This window comes from Podarcis bocagei, assembly GCF_964188305.1.
Source record: "Podarcis bocagei genome assembly, chromosome: 1".
NCBI classification, from domain to species: domain Eukaryota; kingdom Metazoa; phylum Chordata; class Lepidosauria; order Squamata; family Lacertidae; genus Podarcis; species Podarcis bocagei.
The window spans coordinates 112811833-112836006 of NC_138125.1; the positions used below are offsets into that span (position 1 = coordinate 112811833).

Sequence of the window (24174 nt, forward strand, 5' to 3'; positions counted from 1 at the left end):
GAGAGAAAGACATTTCAGTGTGAAGCTATAAAAGTTTCAGCATTGATTCGAATGGTTCCCCGAATGGTGGCATAAGAAAGGGAAGAAATATCCCCAAGTGGGTTTGACAAAGGGGGTGGGGATAACTCACAGGTGGAGCACATGATTTGGTCCAAGGTTTAAACCCCAAGGTTTAATCCCAGGTGGGACTGGGAAAGGCTGGTCTGAAATCCCAGAAAGTCACTGACAGATGGTATATAGACAGTAGTACTAGATGAACCAATGGTCTGATTTGGTTTAAAGCAATTATTATGTTCCAGAGAGATTGAGTGTGTCCATGAGTTTGTGGTTAGAGTTCTCTGGTGAGCAGTGGGAACCCACAAGGGGGAATTTGGGGGGAGAAAGAGGGGGACAGTTTCCAAAAAACACATGGGTTTAGCTTGGTTATGGAGGGCCTCCCAAGGAGAGGAAAGGAGGTTTCTTGTTATGGCTGTAAGGGTGTGAGTAGGGCTGTGTACACACATAGCCACTGAAATGCACAGGGGTCATTTTTCCACTGTGTGTTCTTGTACATAGGGCACTGTGGTCTAAACCACTGAGCCTCTTGGGCTTGACGATCAGAAGGTCGGCGGTTCGAATCCCCATGACGGTGTGGGCTCCCGTTGCTCTGTCCCAGCTCCTGCCAACCTAGCAGTTTGAAAGCACACCAGTGCAAGTAGATAAATAGGTACTGCTGTGGCGGGAAGATAAATGACATTTCCATGTGCTCTGGTTTCCGTCACGGTGTCCCGTTGCACCAGGAGCGGTTTAGTCATGCTGGCCACATGACTCGGAAAGCTGTCTGTGGATGAACGCTGGCTCCCTCGGTGTGAAAGCCAGATGAGCGCTGCAACCCCAAAGTCTCCTTTGACTGGACTTAACTGTCCAGGGGTCCTTTACCTTTTACCTTTACACACCTTCACATTGTAGCATCATCTAAAGCAGCAGCTACTGTCAGTGTTGTCTATACACACTGGTGGGAGCATTTTCTTACTAATGTGCAACAGGTTTCTCCCCTCCCCTCAATTGATGTTTCCATAAACTTTTTTGAAAAACATATTTTTTCACAAACTTTCAAAAGAGAGAGGCTGGAAACTGGTGTGTTGATATACTGATATGCAAATGATACATATTGGTATATGGAGGCGATGTTAGTGGCACAGCCCTATAATGTCAGTAGGCCTGCCCTGATAGGAAGTGACCTGAGGACGCATTCTATGTGTACACATGTACTCAGCAAGCGCTTGAGAAGGGCATTCTCCGCACAAAATGGGTTAAAACTGTTCTAGCACAATGCACTTTTGATTGACAAAATAGTGTGGGACAAGGACTACATGGGGATGCTGCTGTGTGTATAGCACATCCAAAAGGTGCCTGCATCCAATGCTGACTGCACATTATTATGCAATGTGTACACTCCCTTAGAGAGACACTGAGATGTGGAAGAATCTATGACTGGGCATCTGCGTAAGGTGATTTTTTTTTTTAACCTGGTAGATTTTTATGTGAGATTTTACTGAGTTTTTAAAGTGTGTTTTGTATTGCATTTTATTGGAAATGTGGGATATAAACTGCAAAATAAACTACTGATAATCATCTTTGTATTATGACAGTGCATTGCACATGGCAGGGCTGGCAACTGTATGTGCAGCCACCAGTGCTTAAGTATCTAATATGGGCATTCTAGGTCAGCTTGAAGAGTCATAGATTCTTTATAAATGCTAAGCACTGGCTATTAGTGCAGTGGCAGATAACATGAACAAATGATTAGACCATTTCTGGCACTGCAGTGTATGCTAGTAGAATTCAGAACAATGCAATGGAAGGCAATATTGTGGTCTATGTCTTCAATAACGTCGCTTTTCACGGCAGCTGTGTTTTCAGGTTGCTTTGCAAAACAAAGTACTATATTCACTTTTTTAAAAAAGAGTGCTCTGTGAAACAAATTACTCTTTCCTTATAGCTGAAGATGGAAACTACCGGTAAATGTTGCAAACAGTTTAGTTTGTGGTATTGACAGCTGCTGGGTGCAGAAATAGCATGCCTACTCTAGGCAAGAGTTTGCTTATGATTATGCTGATATTTTGTAAAGATGAGGATTTGCCTGGGAGTAGCAAAGAAAAAGGCTCACTTTAAATTGGTTGGTTTTGATGGTTGGAGAGTAAAATTGATATTTTATAGCACACACATTTGAGGGGGCGGGAGGAAGAATATTCTTAAGCTTGGGACCCACAGTCAAGCACAGGTTTCGTTGCAATGACTGCAAATAATCTAGAGTCAGTTCATATCTTCTGCAACCTGTTTAGTCAATGATTTGGGCTGATCGGGGTTGTAGTCTAACAACATTTGGGGACCCAAGTTGAAGAGCATTGATCTAGAGTAGTGTTTCTCAAAGAGTAGGGCCTTGGGCCACTTTTAGATGGGCCTCATTGGTACAGCCTTCCCCAGTGCCTCTTCACTTGCTTGGCTACAGAAAGGAAGGGGATAAGAGATGTAAGCTGTTAGAGGAGGAGGAAATTGATGTAAAAGGACCAGGGTTCAGGGGTAGGTGCGGTTGGGGAGGGAAGGATGAAAGAAACGGGCAGTTTGAGAGGTGGTGGGATAAGGTACAAGATGAGTGTGAGAGGAGAATGGTAAAAATGACAGGAGATGGGTAAAAATACTTTGAGGGGCACGTGGGGGTGGGAAGGGGGAAATAGAAAAGAAAAGGGCTTCTCCAGTTAGAACCTCTGGGTCAAATTCTGCCTAAAAGGTAGAAGCTGAGTCACAATACCTCCTGAGCAAATGTCATTGCTTAGGAAACGATTGCTGCACAGCCAGAAATTGCTTTCCTAAATGTAATCAAAATTTGGTGTAAATTAACCAGGAAGAACAACAAATCATAATTTTTCAACTAGAAGACAACCCTGTCTTCAACAACTTGTATCATTTGCGAAGATAAACTGGCATAGTTCCCTCCTAGCCCATTTATTTGGTTATTTATTTATAGAATCTTTTGCCCATCCTTCACCATAAGGTCCCAGCAATAAAGAGTGTGTCTGTGTGTGTGTTGCAAGCCCAACACAGTTATAAAAAACACATACAAGTATTCCACATGGAACAGAACAGTATAAATTTCAGACTGCTCAGAGCAGAGTCATTTGGAATAAAGGGACATGCTTTTGTCCTATGACTCTTTCTTCCAGAATTGTGGAGTGTCTTAAAAACAAGGAGACACTAAGTCGAATTGGTTTGGGTCAGTTTCCGAATGGCTACTGTCACCAGAATTCACAAAACGCTATAATCGTAGCTAAGAACACTGTTTGTCAGCTATAGGCAAAACAAATTAAGAAATGAAATTACCAGTTTTCATTACTACACATGTCTCTTTCTGTTGAATAAGCTATAAGGGTGCACAGCTTGGTGTTTTGTCCTTTAGTCTGCTATAGTATATGATTTGCATCAGACAACATGTTCCAGGTTTCAAAGTTGCTGTACAGAAAAAAAAGCAATGATAATAATAATGAAAACAATAAATCCGCTCTTCCTAATGTAGTCCATGGATTGTGGCTCTGTCAGGAAATAACCTTGGTGATGAGGTTGAGAAAGGGAGTTGGCGCAGAGCCAGTAGCCTGCCTAGAATTGAAGCAAAGCTGTTGCTGCTTCAGAAAGAGCCTTGAATAGGAGTCTCATCTGGTTATTAAACCAGACAGTGGAGAGATATTTTCCCTCCTGGGAAGCAGTTACAAACCTCAGGCGCTGAAGCGATGTGAGTGCATGTGACGATTGCATTTCAAAGCATCCTGCGCCCTGAACTTGGGAGAGTGAAATGCAGCTTGCATAAGTGAACAGGAACGCTTGGACTCCCTGACCTAGTCCCTTATTTTTTAAACACGACTCCAACCAATGCCGGTGACTCCTTTAAAAAAACAACAAAAAACATGTACAGCTGTGGCATCAAAGCCCTCAAATTAATGAATGGTAGACTTACCAACAAAAGCAAACCGCAGCCTATATAAACGGCAAAGTAAATCCGTCTATAACAAGGCACACTGAAATGTATTTTTGACTTCTGACCTCGTCCATCTGCCTAATGGAATAATAGGCTATTCTCCCGGGGCCTCTGTGTAATGTCTTTGTCATTCTGGGGCGGGAATAAAATAAAATGGCCTGATCACACTTCAGTCAGCCAGTTGTGCTGTCTGTCATACTTAAGTTGGCTAGGGCAGCTTTTCTGAGATCTTGTGAAGGTGTCAGGGGCATACCTGGAATGGTTCAGTTAGGTTTGTGGAGAGTGGAAATTATGATGGGTGCCCATCCTTTATGGGGGTAAGGAATATAGGCCAGTGAAAGAAGTAACATCATGGAACAGATGTTGGGACTAGAGCCTGATTCTCACATAGGTGTTCATTGTTCTGGGGCTACAGGATCTAGTGATTACTTGTGACTACACTGTGGAAAGGACAGGCAAACCAGTCTGTTTCCGTCCCATGTCATTTTTGCATACATTCACCCATAATTCAATTTTGTTCTTCATTAATCATCCGGTCCTTTTTTTGGGGGGGTGGGGGTGGAAATCCACATTTAAATACATATTAAAGTATGTGCTCTGTATCCAACAAGGTCAAACTCAGGGTATGCTTATTGAAATCAAATCATTTAAGTTAGTTATGCCCATTGATTTCAGTGGGTTTTCCTCTGAGGTTGCCCTGTATTTTAAATGCATTTTCTCTGAAAGTTTGCATTTCTGAATATATTTTCTCTCGGCGCACACATTTTAAAAAGCTACTTTGCGACCTTTTTTGGAGCTAAGAACTGCATCAGTATATTTGGGAAGTGTGAAAGCTGGTGGGTAGCCTAACAGCCCAATCCTAACCTTACCTACTCAGAAGTAAATCCTATTCAAGTCAGGCAGGTAGAGTTAGGATTACAGCCTAAGTTCCGAGAGCTGAATGTTAGACTGCGAGTTGCAGATCAGATCCGTTCGTGTCAGAATTTGCAGATACTGCTTTTCTCAAGCATCCCTAGGCTATGGATATAGGATTGTCATATCCCTTAAATCACATGCAGTCCTTTTCAGTAGAGTCAGTTGACACATTTAGCTCTGCCGGTCAATAAAAAGATACTCATCAACTGCAGAAAAATAAAACGATGTGGCACGTTATGTGTGAACTAGTCTACACATTGCGAGAAGTTTGGTCACACTTTTGAAGGTTTACAATCTTGTTCCCTTCACACCTGTTCCACAGCAAACCAGGACTTGACACTAGAAACAGAATGCTCTGTCTAGGGCTTTCAGTATATTGATTGGGACCCCAGGACCTTGTGTGCATATGCAAAATACTTCCACATGTGCACATTGGCTCATGGGGCGTCACTCTGGAGAATCTCCAGGAGGAGAGGACTACCTGTGAACGCTGAGCATTCCATCACACGGGCTTTTACTGTGTGGACAGATCACAAATATTTTTCTACATTGCCCACAAGACCCACTATTTGGTCCTGCTGCCCTTGCCTTTAGTTTGAAGAAGCTGTCACTATGGCTATTGTTCAGAGTTGTAGAAAGAGTTGGTGGGAGGGTCTTTTGGTTTCAGACATCATGAGGGCCTAAGGTGCATGGGAATTTAGATGTGCTGTGTAAACCATCTCAGAAACCACCACATATTTAGGAGGGGGAGACAATAAAAAATGTGGAACAGACTGAAGAAAATGAAGGAGGGAATGGAAATAAAAGAGGATAATGAGAAAAATGGAGAGGTGCAATTGCGAGTGAAGGATATCCTGAAGGATTGCTACTGGTGAGCGAAGGCTGATCAGGTGGTGTTTCCTCGCAGAGTGCTCTGAGAAGACACTGTTGGCTTAAATACAAAATGTAAAACATAAACTATAAAAAAGCAGACTGCTTTGGAGAATGGATTTAGGGTTTGAGGCCAAGGTGAGCTATGCCACAACTGTATTTAAATAGCTACTAAGAGTAGCTTTGAACATAGTCCAAGTACAACTTGAAAATCTTACTGAATGCACTGCTAGGTTTATTTATTCAGCATCCCTTTATGGTAATGATTAGAGATACTGGTAAGAAAATCTGCAGGCTTCTCCACACAAAGCTGGACAAAAAGGAAAATGTTACACAGAAAGCAAATTACTTAGACCAGTCCTATGCATTGTGACTCAGAAGTCTTGTTGAGTTCAATTAAACTTACCGTGAAGTAAAAGGGTATAGGACTACAGCTTAAATTGTGTGGTTTTTTTTTAAAAAAAATATGAAATTGATGAATACCTAATTATTTATGTAAATAGATTATAGACCCCTTTTTATTAAACAATATTGTAAACAATATTTACAAACAGTAAAAACTAGTCTGCAGAACAAGCATCAGCAAGAACAATCAATCCCTCAAATATATCAAAACTTAAGAAGAAGAAGAAGAAGAAGAAGAAGAAGAAGAAGAAGAAGAAGAAGAAGAGTTTGGATTTGATACCCCGCCTTTCACTCCCCTTCAGGAGTCTCAAAGCGGCTAACATTCTCCTTTCCCTTCCTCCCCCACAACAAACACTCTGTGAGGTGAGTGGGGCTGAGAGACTTCACAGAAGTGTGACTGGCCCAAGGTCACCCAGCAGCTGCATGTGGAGGAGCGGAGACACGAACCCGGTTTCCCAGATTACGTGACTACCGCTCTTAACCACTACACCACACTGGCTCTCAGAGAAGAACAATAAAATGCCAATAAAATCAAATAGTGTGGTCCCTGGAAGGGTGTACCAGGGGTCATAGGATAGAGTGGATATGGCCTGAGGGAAGAGAAGGAGGTCCACCCTCACAAAGCCCCACAAGTTGCAGGTCTAGAAACTTCTGCCTACCTTGTTCCTCCACCATCAGCGTTCAATGGTGGCAATGGCAAAAATGCTTTGTGCATTTTGCTTAGTCACATTACAACTTGAGCTCTGCCCAGGGCTCACAGCAGCATTCAGCATAATCAACTCAGAAAACCTTCGAACTTATGTATAAATTGGAATTAAAGCTATGACAGAAATGTTGTGAATGTGAGGCTAAGATTTAGACTAGAAAGCTCTTGACACAATAAATGTTAGTTGAAGTGTAGGATTAAAAACTGCCCTTTTGGGCTGCGTATCTTAGTGTTCTGTGTGCGTAGTATTGTAACCTGATTTGGACTAAGTCTCACTGAAGTCAACGGGACTAGCTTCTGGTTCTGGTTCCAGTATTTACAATTGCGTTGACAGGAGCCAAGCCATGGTTTGGTTTAGCATTACATCTCAACCCAGGTTCATGGTTTGTTTATCTCCAAACAAGCCGTGAGCTATAACCAAGGTTTGTTTTGGGCTCATTGCTCAGTGGTTTGTATGGGGGAAACAAATCACACCCCTGGGTTTGGATGTAACACTAAGCCAAATAAGGTCATCTGTGCTTATGTTCCATTCATGTAGACTAGACAGTGGTGCAGCAGATATTCCTTCCTGGTATCCTCTGGTTGGTTAAGAGGCCAGTGCTCATGTAAGACAAGGGTGTCTCCTTTCCTGAATAGGCTGTGGTTGCAGTTTGGTCCACGTTTAGATTTGCAAGGATCCAAATTAAAAGCTTGATGTATTGGAGTCCCATATATCTCAGCAGCAGTGCACATGACTTGCACATACAAAATCCTAAATTCAGTCGCTAGCAATCTCAAGTTAATGGAGCTTGGAAAGCAGGGCTGGGAGAGAACCTTCTGCCTGCAACCTTGGAGAGCAGTGGCCAGTCAGAACAGACCAAAACTGGACTAGATGTACTAGTCCTGTGACTCAACAGAAGGCATCTCTTTGTCTGCAAGAAAGAACAAAGCTATTTTTGGAGTGCACATTAAGGCGGCATCTGTTTTGTTTCTTTAGATTTCATTTTGTTTAGTGCATGACATTAAAGTCCATTAGTGTCCGTGAGCCTTTCGTCTGGCTTTGCTTTCTAGGATGGCTGTTAAAAGTGGGCCTTTTGGAAAAGTGATGTTTTGACCTGGATTACCGCGATGATGAATTACACTTGACAGTCCTATCTTGTTAAGACTTGATGAATACTATGTGGGAAATCCAGGGAGTGGGTGTAGAATGGGGTTAATCCTTTTTATTAGAATGTTCCAGCACAGCACTGAGAATACATCAAAAAGCAGGAAAATGGGTTAGTGGCTTTAAGAATAGCCTTGTCGTCTGCCACGTTGCTTTAAAAAACAAAAGGAAAAAGAAATGGGCTGCTCTGTGCTACACGCTCTTGCCTTGAGACTTCCCCTCTCCCTAAAATATTTCTCTGATGGCAGTAAACGAATTGCATTGCCCTGCTGGTTGTAAACCTGCGGGTACTCTGTTGCGGAGCCATATGGCTCACATTTATTTTAATGTGCCTTTGACAGGAGGAGAATAGCTGAGACTGCTGAGGAAAGTGCTTACACTTTGGATTCCAGCCAGCGAAAGCTCAATTTATTTATGTTTAGTAACTGAGTAACTTCTTTTTACAGTAGAAATGGTGCTTGAAAAAGATTAAAAGACTTGACATGTCATTTATGCTACTTTTTCTCGCCACCCCCCCCATTTTCTTTTTTGCAAACAAGGCAAACATGCTTTCCATTCACAGCATCAGTTTATTTTTAACTGAGCCGAGACCCCCCCCCCACCTCCACCCGCCGGTGGAATTCCGTGATCTATTTTTGGAAAGCTTGGTAGAATTTGCTTAAGCAAGATTATGTGTAAGGAGTTTCCTCATACGAAGACCAACTAAAGGTCACATTGGATCTCTAAGTCTCAGAGAGGCATCTCACTCAGAATTGACACAGGATAGAGCCTAGTTGATGGGCTGGAAACACCAGATGCTGTTGCCTTACTGGAGCTAATCGTGTGTGAAACCACTCAGCAGTCTGGACAGGAGACCACTGAGAACCTTGTGCAAGAGCAGGATATAAAATCAGGGGATGATCTAGGAGATGATTATTTGGAGATAAAACCTGGAGCTTCATACTTAACAAGGAACACATTCTGTGCCAATTTCAGCTCTTATCCAAACAAATGGCCAGATTCTGGTAAGACGGTTTTGTCCCTGGTCACGCGCCTGTGGCAAACAGGCTTTCCGTGCAATCAGGCAGGAAGCTTTCGTGACTTGGAAGAGTGTGTTAATTTGCCACATGTAGCAATAAGGATGTACCTCAGCTGTGCCTTCGGATGATGCCTGCTTCCTCACATGGCTGTCCCTTGCTGAATGGGAGCAAATGTGTATTAATAATGTTCCAGGTTGCAATTAAAAAATAAAAGCAATGAAATAATGGCTGTAAAGTAATATAGGCCCTCTGTGATAGTGTACTCAGTTATTTATGAAGCTAATAAAACAGGCCACCTGGAGGTATAAATGAAACAGATCTATAATTGCTTCCTATAGGAAAAAGATTGTGTTTTTAGTAGAAAGGTATTCTGTTTCCGTTTCCAGAAGTCCTGGGCTTTAGCAGTGCTAGAGGTCTAAAAGGTAATAAAAAAAGCAGCCAGTGTTTTTCTACACTAATCGTATCTAGAGATAATACTCCATCTCATGTTGTCATTGTGTTGGGCAGTTTCATGTGCACAAGAGAAAGTTACATTGATTATTTCATACCTGGCACACTTTTGTTACCAGGTTTTGGCTAGGTTGTGCGATGGCCTTGGTATGGATGGGGTCACCGAAGAACAGGACGCACCAAAGATGAATGGAAGCATCTGTTGAGAGCATGATGGAAGGGAACCTCTTCCATGCTGACTTGCCTCTCATGGAACCTTAAAGCTGGTAGCAAGGAATCTGTAGCCATTTATCTTGCTGCTGTTGAGCTCCAACTCCCATCAGCCCCAGCCAGCATGGCCAATAGTCAGGGATAATGGGAACTGGAGTCCAGCAAACTACAGGCACCAGGCCCATTGGCAGACCAACAAAGATGTCTGCAAGCAAGCCTTGAAGGCTGGCAACATTAAACTTGCCATGTGGGAATCCCTTGCAGACAACCACAGTGCCTGGAGACAATCAGGTTGTCTATCCACAGCAGTGACCAGAGGAGGAATGACCACTGGGAGGAGCTCAGAGAGAAGAAACGCCAGGCATACCTGCATCAGCACAACCTGATGCCTTCTTCTGCCCCAGCTGCAGCAAAACATGAGTCTCCCATGTCGGTCTTTACGGCCACAGCAGGCGCTGTAACTCTCCAGTTGTTAGAATTCACCCCCAAGGGTGCACTCTTCCATTGTCTCCCAAGACAGGTGGATGGTGACAAATATCAGCATATCATAATCCCCAACCCCTGCTTTAAGCCTTGCAGAGAATTCTGCAGCATGTTCAGAGGTGCACACGCTAACTGCGCTGGAAACTGGCTAAGACCGTTGGGCCTCACAACTTCAGGGACACAAATCCATCATTATTGACCTTTTCACTCAGGTGTCCCTGATGATCTTTTAAAGAACCACAGAGTTCCTTCCCTGAACACAGTTTGAGAAAAATATTGTGATTTTCTTTTTTCTTTTACTCACTGACTGGTCACAGGTCCCACCTCACCCCTGCCCCAATAACATGATGGGTTGAAACCCATCTATCGCCTAAGATTAAAAAAACCTGGTATTGCTCCCTGTGGATGTGTGGCAGCAAGAAGGGCCTGAAGGCCAAATGGCTCTAATTGCCTGAGACAGAAGAGTTTTTAACCAGCTCACACATCCTGTTGTGCCTTATTGCTGTTAAATATATGGCCTCATGTTACAAAGGCTGTCAGCATCTTTTATGACCATCTCAGTTCCTCCCTTCTGACCATTACTGTTCTCCCATCATACCTGTGCAACTGTCGCACCTAAATTGCACAGCCATAACTCATCATCTAGTTTCCCCCCCCCCCCCAGTCTCCTACTGCCATCTCCCAGTAAATCAGGCAGGCTCCTGTCGTATCTTCAGGAGTCAAGCAGCTAATGCGTGTGCACGGTTAATATTCTACACTGCAGGCTAACAACGGCCTGCTTCTTTGTGGGGAAACAAAAGCATTCAGAATTCCAGCATGAGGTATCTCTGTCTGGACCAGCTGCACAGCAGGGATAACGCATTTAAGGAGCTGTTTTGTTTTATTTAAGGCGCTCTTTTCAAAATCAGTATGCATTGCCTAGAAAGTATGTTCGAATGCATGAGAAAGGGATAAACACCAGACCTTTAAAACACATTCAAAGCACGCACCCAAGAATCCTGGGAACTGTAATTTGTCCTCCACAAACCTGCAACTCTTCGCACCCTTAACAAACTGCAGTTCCCAGAATTCTTGGGGTGTGGGTATGTGCTTTGAATGCCCTTTAAAAGGTCTGGTGTTTACACAGCCTGTGTGATGAGTGTGGGAAAACTATGCTCCTGACAGGTTGATTTATTTCTGATGTAACAACTGCATGACAACAAGTCTACCTTTTTGTGCAGCACATGGGAGAGACGAAGGAATGAATGAAACAAGACAAACACACATCGTGCATTCGTGCTACTTAAATAGCATCACTGTGTGGCAGGCCTCTGGCATTAATTTCTCATGCACAAGATATGCCATGAGAGAGTAATCGGTTTGTGAAAACATGGGGCAAGATACTCACTAGGCAGGTAATAATGTTTCCATTGCTTAAACCTTAATTAGCCAACCCAAGTTACTTGAGGTTTAAGAAAGCCCTGTGTTTGTTTGTTTTATGTTGGGTACCTAAATAAAGATAGGGACGCTGTGGGTTAAGCCACAGAGCCTAGGACTTGCCGATCAGAAGGTTGGTGGTTCAAATCCCTGCGACGGGGTGAGCTCCCTTGTTCGGTCCCTGCTCCTGCCAACCTAGCATTTCGAAAGCATGTCAAAGTGCAAGTAGATAAATATGTACCGCTCCGGCAAGAAGGTAAACGGCGTTTCCATGCACTGCTCTGGTTTGCCAGAAGCGGCTTAGTCATGCTGGTCAGATGACCCGGAAGCTGTACGCCAGCTCCCTCAGCCAATAAAGTGAGATGAGCGCTGCAACCCCAGAGTTGGCCACGACTGGACCTAATGGTCAGGGGTCCCTTTATAAAGAGGGAGGCCTTGTGGGTTGGAGGTTTCCATGTCCAGGAGATAGATTAGCTGCCTGTTCTGGATGGGATGGCACTCTCTTTGAACGAGGAGCAGGTGTTCATTTTTGGGGTATTCCTTGATCCATCTTTGTCACTAGAGTCCCAGTTGACCTCTGTGCTCTCGAGTGACTTTTACCAGGTTCAGGTGGTTTGCCAGCTGCAACCTTTCCTGAACGGTGACAGCCTGACCACAGCGGCCCATGCATTGGCACTGCCTGAAGGCTTGATAGCTGTGCTTCATGTGGGGATTACCCTTTTATCTGGTCCACAGTTGTGCAGACTGCTCACAGGGCCAGATTACTGGCAATATGTTACCCCACCATTAAGAGAGCTGCCATGTTCAAGGGACTTCTGTTAATTCATAATGTCTTAAACAACTTGGGGTCAAAGTCCCTTAAGCTTCTTTTGTTTTATGGATATCTTTGTTGATTTTGCTTTTATCTGTTGTATTCTGTCTTGTTATATTTTTAATGGAAATGCAACTTACAGATGTAAAAATAAGTAAGTCCACTTGCCCTAATGGGTGCGGCAGGTTGGCAATGCCTCCTTTCACTGGGACCTGACGGAAACCAGGACTGACTGGGTTTTCACTTCCGGTGGGCAAGCTTGGAAATCTGGCTCCTGTTAAATTGGTCAATGGCAGACAGGCTTGGAGAGCAGGTGCCCCCAGGAGGAAATAGGCTTTCCTAAGGTCCACTCCCAGGGTATTTAAGTCTTCCTGTCCTAACTCCCGGCACCTGGTTCCTAGAGACAGTATGGGAAGAAGAACCTCCATGTTGTTACCTCTGAGATGGCTGGCTATATAGTTAGAGGTTCTAGGCCTCTATTCTGCTTTATATAAAAATAAGCAGTTAGGTTTGTCTCGTAAGAGAAGCAGTGCCTGCTTTTACTGGAACACCTTTGAATGTCTTTTGCAACACCTTTGTTGTCTTCGCATTGTTCCACAGTTAAGATCGGAAATTGAGATTGGAAACAAATTAAAGTTGCTCTGGAAAGTGCAATGAACATGGATGGAACTGCACTGCAGCAAAACTTTTAACAGCAACATTGACTACCACCTGATTAAATGACCAAGGAGTCCTAAGAGTTTTAGCTGAGTAATCCATTAACCCTGCCTAAATAGGCACATGAGAAAGCAGTTCAAAAACAAACCAAAACCAACCAACCCCCAATATTCTTTTGTTGTGATGTGTGAATTCAACATGTCACATCAGGTATTGTCTTTGAACAGGCAGTTCCTGTTTTCACACGGAATGAAAGCCTTTTTGAAAATGTCAGTTTTGTATTAAGGATTGCTAAAAATAACTTAAGATGGCTATAAATCCACTTCCCCGTTGATTGGGGGGAAGGGGTAGTTTGTTAGCCTTTCAGAATGTTTTTGATCCGTTAACAAAACTAATGAATTGACTAAATGTGGCAGTAGCACTATATGCTAATAACAATAATGAAAATGAATGAAAATAAGTTGAATGCCGAATTAAGCATGTATGCTGATATGGGAGGGAGAGAGAAGGAAACTGGCAACAGGCCAGCTTCTCCACCCAATTAACTGCACAGAGCGAGGAAGGCCGAGAATTGGAATAACTCCCTCTCCCCACATGGGAAATCGGTTGTGTGTGTGGAGGCACACACAACTTGCACTCATGCCTGCCCCTACCACCAGCACTCCTTCCTCAGCCCTGATTCCCCCAGGCAGAGGTGCTCAGCACCAGCTGGCCTGGGGAACCCCACTGCTGAGAATTTGTGAAATGGTGAGAACGGTTTTCATTCTAAGCTGGTCACCTTCTTTCTTTGCAGCATCATCGATTCTGAAAAGAGAGAAGCGGAAGAGGACGAAGAATGTTCATTTTAACTGCGTTACCGTGTACTACTTCACAAGGAGGCAAGGGTTCACGAGCGTCCCCAGCCAGGGAGGAAGCACCCTGGGCATGTCCACACGTCACAACAGTGTGCGCCAGTACACACTGGGGGAATTTGCGATGGAGCAAGAGAGGCTTCACCGAGAGATGTTGAGAGAGCATCTCAGGGAGGAGAAACTGAATTCTTTAAAGCTCAAGGTAAGGACAAGGCCAGCGAACCGCATTGCCTCTCTACCGTGTGGGCAAGAAGCAGGAAACAGAGGAATTGCCGCACTTACATCCTTGGCAAGATTGCGTCTCTGCTTCTAACATGGCTGCACGTCAATTGCCCCAAGGAAGCTGGCATCTTCCCTGTTTCCCACATTAACTCATCAGATTTGTAATAGGCTTCCACCTGAGCTCTTTAAGGCGACAGCTTCCTTCCTGCTATGCAGATACGATGGCAATTCTTTTCCCCCCATCAAAGTTCTCGCTTTGATCAAAATTTAAATATGGTTAGCCAAATTGCTTAGTGCGGATTGTTCTGCACAAGAGATTTTGGCTGGTTATTTTAAGAAAGCGCTGCTTTGTGTTAGGAATCTGGGTAATGTGGGATGAGGCTGCCGGATAAAATATTGGAACCCATTTTATATGTGTTCTGTATGGTATCTACTTGCAGGAGACTCTGACTGAAGCATGTCCTGCACCAATCTGTTTATGTGTTCCTTCTCATGCCCAGTCAGAGCTTACAGGTACTGGACACACCTGGCGTTCAGAGAGATGATGCTACTGACTGTCTCTGCAAAATTTTGTGTCTCATATTGTTTGCCTGGGACTTGAGCAATCTCTTATTTTTTTATGGTCCCAGGCTACTGGCAAATACACACACATGAAGACAAGTCACCATACATGGCCGGTGGGCCATAGTGGACTCGCATCGTCTGCTTAAGTGCCACAGAGGCACTCCAGATTGAGCAGGTGGTTGCAGCAGTATTTAAAGCACTCAGTTTGGCTGATTTGAAAGCAGATCACATCCAGATCAGAGTCAAAACTTACTGCAAATTCGTCCCTCAACTCTGTCCTTGTGAAGGGGAGTGGGCAAAGCAGACCACATCCCACATGTCTTGGGATCGCGCTGACAGTGTTAGGAAAAAAGCAGACGAGAAATAGGTTGTTACAAGATGATGGTGGCAGTGGTGATATGTACATGGCTTCCCATCAATGCTCTAGGCAGCTTAAAAAGCAAAAGCAAAACCGACACTATACAAAATTAAAAAATACAAAAGGAAATAATTAGCACAGATGAAAATAACAACTTAAAAACCTTCGTTCTAGTGAAGATGGAGAAAAACAGGTTTTATGCAGCTCTGCTTAAAACAAACAAATGAGTAAGAGTACAAAATGTATTTTGGTGGAGAACCTGGAGCCCTCCAAATGTCATTGGGCTCCAAGCAGCATCAGTCCCAGCCAGAATGGTGAGCTGCTAAGGGTGATGGAGTCCAGCAACATTTGCCCACCCCACTCATTATTTAAAACAGGAAAGGCCTATTGTTGATTTTTAAAGCACATAGTGCACAGTCCCTGGTCAGCTGCAGGTTGTTTGAGAGCTCCTCCTGCTGGCCACTTGGAAGGAGAGCAGCACATTGGTTCATCTTTGTGTCAAAAATATTTTTACACGTTCCAAAGAAGTACATGGTGCTGTCTGTGAGACAAGGGTCTCAGAGCGAGCTGTACAGTAGAAGTAGATGCTGTTGCACAGCTTCGTTGTTCTGTTTAGCCTGTGGCTCTGCAGAATCAAAGAAGCTATGGCAGAGCATGCAGTTACATGTGGGACCTGCAATAAACGTTTGCAGTATGAAGTGCTCCTGTTATGGACATTCCATCTCCACCTCTCATCAACAGTCAGTCAGCATTCCATGCCCACTGAGCATGCTCTGTCTTCACTGGGTTCTTTTTCAGGGTTCCCTTCCTACTTAGTGGTTTTCTTTTTCTAAAGATTAGTAGAATTTCTGCAAACCTTGGGGTTCTCAAGAGTACTCCTGTGTGCAGATGGTGTTGTTTTGCCTACTATCTCTGAGGTATCAGGCTATGTAGGGCTGAATACAAATATGTAGCAGAAGGTGTATTAATATGCAGTCTTAATATTTTTGGGGGGAGGGGTTCCTATGCAGATTAGTTTACATTTGCATAGGAAAATTTTCTGTTGCTGTAGAGCAGCTGTAGGGAGCCTCCAGTCACAGGCAAAATTATGCCTGTCAATTTGGCCTCCAAGGTTGTTGCCCACAAAGCATGCCCACCTGTCCCACAACCAATGTCGCACACAATGGCAGGTGTGGGGCAGCTGCGAACGTGGCCTCAAAGGGACAATTGGCAGCCTAAAGTTTATTTGCAAGTGGGGGTCCCTATCACACTGACAGGAAGCCACACTGGGCTTGTCCGCACTAGATAGTTCCTGGTGGGAGAACTCCCTAGCGCAGCTTGGAGGGCTTATTTGCTCAGTTCCAAAGCAGTTTGCATTCAAGCCACTTTCTCAAATGAAGGACGAAAGCTCCGTTCCCAGGGGTGCAAAACTGAGCATGCTCCATTGCAGGCGCACTCCCAGCGCCAATCAGTTGTACCTGCCGACCAGCTACCAGTGGTTACATCGATGCTCTTGGATTGAAAGGCGATTGTCAAAATTGGCCTGTGAAGGGTTGGGGAATTAAGGACCTTTACCACCAGACAGATCCAATTTAACATGCTTATTTTGCTTGTATTCCGTAAACAAAGCTTTGAACCTGCTAAGCTTCCCTAACGTCATATTTGCAATTGGCATCCGTTCCTTGCTACAAAGGAACTCGTGAAGCAGGAACATTTTCTGCCCCACATCACTGATTTCTTCATTCGTGGCACAATTCAGGTCTCAGAGGACCTTTGCAGTATGTCATAGATAAGGCAAAACAAGATGGCTACTACTGCAGTAGCAAAGCTGGAGATTAACATTAGGTTGAGGATCAGTTCCATTAGAATGGAAGGTTTCTGAAAGTGTAGCCTTATTGGAGTTCACTGATTGGGTCTGCGTTGCTCCGGGCCAGGAGGAAGGAAGTCAAATGACACTGAGGTTGGTTCAAAGAAAGAGTTTATTCTGCTCTCCGGATAGCAGAAGGCACTTGCGTGGTGAGTCCACAGCAGGTCCAAAAAAATCAGAGATTACATGCAGTATATATATCCTCCAGGCACCCTCTCCCTCCTTCCCCAGGAATCCAACCACGTCAGCCTATGTACGCAGGTTGACATCACATACGTTCTTGCTCTGGTATTCTTAACCATAAAAGGGTATTCCTTCCTGTACTTCTGACCATAAAAGGATCTTCCTCTTCCTACTCTTATCTTGGAGGAAGAGGTCGTCATCTCTGAGAACACGCTCTGGCGTTGTTCCCGGACTTTTGTGCGTCTTTTGTGGTCAGGACATAAGATAAGTCACAGACATGTCTTCTCTGTTCTACTGGTACAGTCAGGGTCATCCCTTGCCGTGACTGATAAAGGAGAGAGTTTGTTTATACAGCTGTGTCCTTGTTATGCGTTTGCTCAACAGCTCAAGTTTTATGCATTTTAGAGTGCTCTCTTGGAGAAACAAGAAAGGGGGGGGGGTTGAGTCAGTTTTAAACTGACTGCACAGAAAACCCATTCCTTCAAAAGTAAAGTGCATTACCACTTAAATTGTTGCCAATACTCCCATGTGCCTTTCTTTTCCCTCTTTTGCATGACAAATTTGATGCTTTCCATCATGGATCGTCTGTAGCCTCACCTAGGAAAAGTGGCTGGTACTAGGAGTTAGGGATGCTAAAAGCTGCTGCCAGTTCAGATAGATAATACTGGGGTAGAAGGATGAATGGCCTCACACTATATAGGGCAGTGCCATACATAACAGTAAGCAGTACTGGAACAAGCCAGCCCACTTCCATGCCAGGAGCTCCTTAGTTGAAAGCAGTGCTTTTCCCCCCTAAAAAAATGTTTAGGCATACTCTCATTTTCCTACTCATATTGAAATACTGCCCCTCAATGAGGCCAAACTTAAATTCATAACGTGTTTAGGGGTATGTGCCCCCCCCCCCAGAAAAGCACTGGTTGAAAGCCATGTTCATATAGCCTTTCATGATAAAAACAGGGTTTGTTGCCCTTGTTAACTGTTTTCAAGCTGAGAATGGCTCTTCTTCTCAATGAATCCCCCACACGCTCTTTCATGGCTCTGTGTTGCAGATGACTAAGAACGGCACCGTGGAGTCTGAGGAAGCAAACACTTTGACACTGGACGACATTTCCGATGACGATATAGATCTAGATAACACAGAAGTAGACGAGTACTTCTTTCTACAGCCTCTGCCAACAAAAAAGCGAAGGGCACTCCTGAGAGCCTCCGGGGTCAAGAAGATTGACGTAGAAGAAAAACACGAGCTGCGAGCCATTCGCCTGTCAAGGGAGGACTGCGGCTGTGACTGTCGAGTCTTTTGTGACCCAGAAACGTGTACCTGCAGCCTTGCAGGCATAAAATGCCAGGTGAGAACTGAACTCAGGTACAGTCTTAAAGGGGCCAGGGGAAACGAGGAGAAGCCAAAGTATAATTACAGGTATTTGGTTTTTTTAAAACCCAGTGGCATCCTCCCCCCACCATTCAAATATTCCTAATGTATTTTTCATACTTCCCCCAGTGGTAGGAAATTCTAGGAGTCTCTTTATAATGCCTATCTCAGTATGCAACAGCAACTGCGCTGTTGGGAGGCCAGGTGAGTGGCAGCACCCACCTATCCATTTGCTACAGGGGAGCAGCGTAAATAAGGTTCTCATAAGTCATGGCTTCTGATAATGAGTCCTAAGCCTGGTTAAGCGTGACCATGGTTGACAGCTATGGTAACATAACAGTTGAGATCATTTGGGTCCAGCAGAGTGGGGACGGGGGACTCATGCTCTAGAAAAGAGTATGAAACCCCCACGGACAAATCTTGATAGCTTTCCTATTAGCAAGCAATCAGCAGTTTTACATTTATGTTGCCCTTGATGTCCTTTAAGGGATGCGGGTGGCGCTGTGGGATAAACCACAGAGCCTAGGACTTGCCGATCAGAAGTTTGGCAGTTCGAATCCCCACGACAGGGTGAGCTCCCATTGCTCAGTCCCTGCTCCTGCCAACCTAGCAGTTCGAAAGCACCTCAAAGTGCAAGTAGATAAATAGGTACCGCTCTGGCGGGAAGGTAAACGGCGTTTCCGTGCGCTGCTCTGGTTTGCCAGAAGCGGCTTAGTCATGCTGGCCATGTGACCCAGAAGCTGTATGCCGGCTCCCTCGGCCAATAAAGCAAGATGAGCGCCGCAACACCAGAGTCAGTCATGACTGGACCCTAATGGTCAGGGGTCCCTTTACCTTTGGTGTCTTTTATGGAGCAACCAATTTTGAGATTCTTCCTTTCCAATGTCCCCCTGCTCTGGATTTATTTCCGCAAGATGCAATATTCTGGACTGGGCATTTTAAAATTAATGTAAATCATTTATTTTCCGTATCACCCCTTCGACCATATATCTGAGGCAGCTTTCCTGAATATAGCTCCTGGCTTTTACTGCCAATTTCAAACTTGCCAAGGTTCTGCACTATAGAGTTCCTCCTTCCCAGACCCTTAGTTAATCCATGGTCTCTTTCCTAAAGGTGGATCGTATGTCTTTCCCATGTGGTTGCACTAAAGAAGGATGTAGCAATACGGCAGGTAGAATTGAATTTAACCCTATCCGCGTTCGGACTCACTTTTTGCACACTATAATGAAACTTGAATTGGAGAAGAGCAGAGAGCAGCAAGTCTCTGCGCTGAACGGTTGCCACGGCGAGATAAGCGCTCACAGCAGCTCTATGGGCCCTGCAGCCCACCCGCTAGAATATTCCGTCCCGGATAACTTTGAGATTGAAGCAGAATCTCGGGCCGGTGTGATGCACTTGCAGTCGGCCGATGACTTGGACTGCCCAGGGGAAGAGGAGGAGGAAGAGGAGGAGGAAGACGCTAGCAGTTTTTGTAGTGGGGTTACAGATTCCAGCACCCAGAGTTTAGCACCCAGTGAAACAGATGAAGATGAGGAAGAGGAAGAGGATGACGACGAGGATGATGACGAGGAAAAGGTGGATGACTTTGTGGAAGGCTTGGGTGCTCATGGCGACATGGTGCAAGCTCTTCCTTCGGTCCTCTGCTACTCCGACAGCACTGCCATGCACGAGAGTCACTCCAAGGCTTCCTCCTACTATGGCAACTCCTCAGCGCTTTATTACCAAATAGAGAACCACAGCCCTGGCGCTCCTAGCCAGATGCGTGAGGCTTACTCTGAAAGGGATACAGTTAAGAATGGTAATCTTTCTCTGGTGCCTTATAATCCAGCTTCAGAACAGTTTGTGGACTACACACGGCAATCAGAGGAAAGTTATAGCGGCTCGCTTTATCCTCCTTCAAACCCGTCCGTCATAGTTTGCTGCTCGTCTTCGGAGAGCGACGGCACCGTTCCGTGTAGTAGCCTATACGCTGAGCATAGGCCAAGACACTCCCAAGTGGACTTTCCCTCATACTTGAAAAGTCCTTCTCAAGATGGATTTGTTTCTGCTTTGAATGGCGGCACTCACCTCCCAGAGCATCCCGCTGAGAATTCACTCAGCCTCTCAGAAAAGAGCAGACTGCATGAAGAGTGTATCAAATCGCCTGTCATGGAAACGGTACCTGTTTAAATTATTTTAGGACGGAATCCCTATATTTAACTGCACTCTATTTTAATTCCCTGGAACCAATCTCTCCCCCCTCTTAGCAATAGAGGTAAGGGGACAAGACTGTGGTTAGTGTTTTGAATATTTCTTCTGGTTTAGGCCATTGCACAAAAGCAGTTCATGTAAAAAGTTAAAATTTAAAAATGGGGGGGGGGAATCAAATGGTCTTTTGATAGAAAATACCTAGATTAAATAATAATAAAAAATAGTCGCCTACCTGTTAAACTACGTGAAGCTGGCCTATCGAGACTCAAAGCTTCCCTTTGTATTATCAGACCAGTACAAGATAATGAAAATTTTACTTTGGAAACTTCATGTTTAGAGTACAAAATTGTCACACATATTTGAAGAGATGGTGACTTTTTAAATGTAGATGTGATTACTGTACAAAAAAACTGCCCCTGAATTGTTTGGTAATGTATATTTTATTTATTGTAGCTTAGTACTCATGTCTTGATAAAAAAAATGAACAGCATGTTCTTTGGAGCTGAACATTTGAGCAGCACAGCACAGCCACTTCAAATTTCATAAGGAAAATTATATAAATATTTTGTAACCACATCTGAAGCTGACATTGAATTATGTTCTTTGAAGTGCCCTAGCCTCCAGTCATACTTGTAAGCTAGGGGGCAGTCCAGGAAGTACCACTGCTAGGCATGATTCTCTCATTTCAGCAACACGTGTGGGGCATTCCTGTTCCATCTCTATAAAATGAATGAAGGGCGTGCACAAGCTCCGCCTTCTGAACTGCACTCATAGGCATCTATAATTGCTAGGAAGGTGAAATATAGGACAATCCTCTGGTTTTTGGTTTTAACTGGCACCAACATCCCTTGAAAATAAAGGAAGCTGGGCACAAGTCACCAAAAGTTAGTTGTGACTGGTTCACGCGTTTATTTTCTTTTGGGCATTTCATTTGTTGCTCAGTTTTCTACCCAAAAGCTACGTAAGGAAATGAACACTATTAAATACATGCAGAATCTAGTTGCTCTTCACATCTTCCTGCGCTCCACTTCCCAGAGGCACAGGTGTGCTTTTTTGCCATTGGACCTATGATGTAACATATATTATCATAGTAGTACAACCACTGCTTCTTTAGTAGTATGTACAATGGGGACAGGACCTCCAGTGACACCCCACCCACCCCCCACCCAAAAATAAACCCCCAGAGAGACTTTAATTTCTTACATTTTTTAGGTTTACAGGTTGGAGCACATGGTTCTCCCCTTACCCATTTTATTCTCTCGGTAATCCTGGAAGGTATTTTAAAGACAGGCACCTAGTCGATTTTGTGACTAGGGAGTGGGAGTTGCCCACTCTAACCACTACACAACACCACCCTTGCTCTGCATTAGCCCCATGCACACAGACTCCCCATTACCTACAGTGGCCACATGATCATGCCAGATTGTCACTGTTTTGGGGTGGGATTCAATCACACACCAGGGTGCACAGTCGTAATTGTTGACAGGTTTCATGCAACAACCCACCCTCCAAACACCAGCCCTTTTTGCAGTAAGGAAAGTGTGGGATAACACTGTTACCTAACCTCTGCACAAGCGTATCAGAATGAATGTTTATTTAAAAAGCCATTGCTTTCTAATCTCCCCGCAAACAAATCAGGATGAATGCTCAAATTAACAGGCCATCTGGATTGCTATGGTTCATAGAAAACTAGCCTGATGAACCAGTGAAATCAATGGGACCTCATCTTCAATTCTTTCAGTAGAATTTAGTTGCAACTACCTTTCGGTGCATTGTGTGCCTCATGTTCACGTTCAGGATGAAAACTCTGGCTCTTTGTTGGCCTGCAAATATACAGCTAACTAATGCACTTTAGGGCCTCCCCTTACTTGTGGAGGCTATGGAAAGTCTTCAAGGTATGCTAGGTTTTTTAATTTTTTAATTTCATTTTACTTTTAAACCATATAGGCAAAAATTAGGGGGGGAATGATCCATGTTTTCTCTAGCCAATTTCTGAATATATGAGTAAGTCACTGGGAAGAGGAGTCTTTGTGTTGAGAAAGCAACTGCATTGTAAATAGAAGACAGACAGGGTTCTAGGGGCATTGAGCCATTCACTCCAGTGTGACTTATTTCACCTATAGTACTGTAGCAATATTTTAAAGCCCTGATCCAAAAGGAGGTTGAAATCAACAGGAATATGTCCGCAGTTGCTGGTGTTCCGTTAAAGGACTCAAGCCTTTGCACTCCTCCTTGTTTTTTGCTATTTATGCGCCAGCCAAGGCTACTGTGGACTCTGCCTTCTCCATTTACTTCTGTGGAGGAAGCGGGTGTGTGTATGCAAAGAAATGGGAGTCTGGAGACGTTAACTCCGCTGAAGTGAACTGGGGATCCTTGCAGGCAGCATAGCACTGTGTGCACATCACAGAAATCCCTAATCAGGTGGCTGCTAATAGAAAAGATTGTTTTTAAGATTTCTTATTCAATAGTGAGAACAATGCCTATGAGTGTAACCTGGGACTACAAAACTCCAACATCTGTCTTTCCCACTTAACAGCCAAGTCAAGAGTTTTACCATATCCACAGATAATATAAAACTCTACTTTTTGGAAAAGGGCAATTTAATAAGGCCATCCACACATAATCCTTTCATCTACAGGGGCACTTTTAAATTTAAAGCCTTGAGCACCGCCTGTCTAAAAAATACATCACTTCCTGTTCTGTTTGGATAATTCAGTTCTTTTAAAAAGGGACTTGAGGAAGCACCTTTGTGCGCCGGGTGAACACAAACCCTTACTGGACAAACACTGTGATAAAAGAATCAGCTGAACTTACTGCTACAGTATTTTAAGTTTAAGTAACATTTAAAATTGATATCCATATCCATTTTCGATCAAGATTATACCTATCATGTAGAAATACCCTTTGCAGCCATGCACACATTTTGTTCCCTGCTGTAGACTTAAGGGTACTGTCTTAAATCAGCCTTTCTAAATTGGCTGTAAATGTTTGCCTTTAAGCACTTGCTCCTGGGGCGGGTGACATGGCCCTTCTGTCAATCAGCTCATGCTCCAAGGGGGCAAACACCATAGTTGTATGAAGCATCAAGCTTCTTTAATAGTTTTATTCACCATTTTACCAACCTGCATAATTCAAGCAGCCGGATCAACGTCTGCCACACAGCAAGGCCCAGAGTCACTTGGATGTTAGCAAGGAGTCAAACTTCCTTCCCATGTGAAGCTCTCTCACATTCTACAGCACCACAGATTTGTTCGAATCTTCACCCGCCCCCAAAAATCCAATTTCTTTTTGCCATATGGAGCACAATACACGGGAGATGGTGGAATGAACTCCCGTGGCTCACACAAGTGCTGTACTTCCTGTATTGTTAGCCCTTGGTTTGATATCTGTGAGCCTTACGTGCCAAATGGCTTGTTGTGACTAAATGACAAATAACAGTGAATGTGTTTTGTACAAGTTTTGCATGTTCTGCTTTAGTTTTCGTGATGGCTCTCTA

The 24174-nt window shown here is 44.1% G+C and overlaps 1 protein-coding gene across 3 annotated transcripts in view; it reads left to right on the forward strand.

The window, feature by feature from the left end:
* The window catches only part of CSRNP3 (cysteine and serine rich nuclear protein 3), an 89251-nt gene that overhangs the window by 61649 nt on the left and 3428 nt on the right, over window positions 1-24174 (forward strand). For 2 of the 3 annotated variants that reach the window (XM_081170208.1, XM_081170210.1), the window contains 3 exons: window positions 13889-14148; window positions 18169-18465; window positions 19602-20645. In XM_081170208.1, the coding sequence (XP_081026334.1) occupies window positions 13889-14148; window positions 18169-18465; window positions 19602-20645 (1601 nt within the window). Of the gene's footprint in view, window positions 1-13888; window positions 14149-18168; window positions 18466-19601; window positions 21840-24174 lie in introns of those variants that run through there. The other variant, XM_081170209.1, reaches the window with a different exon arrangement.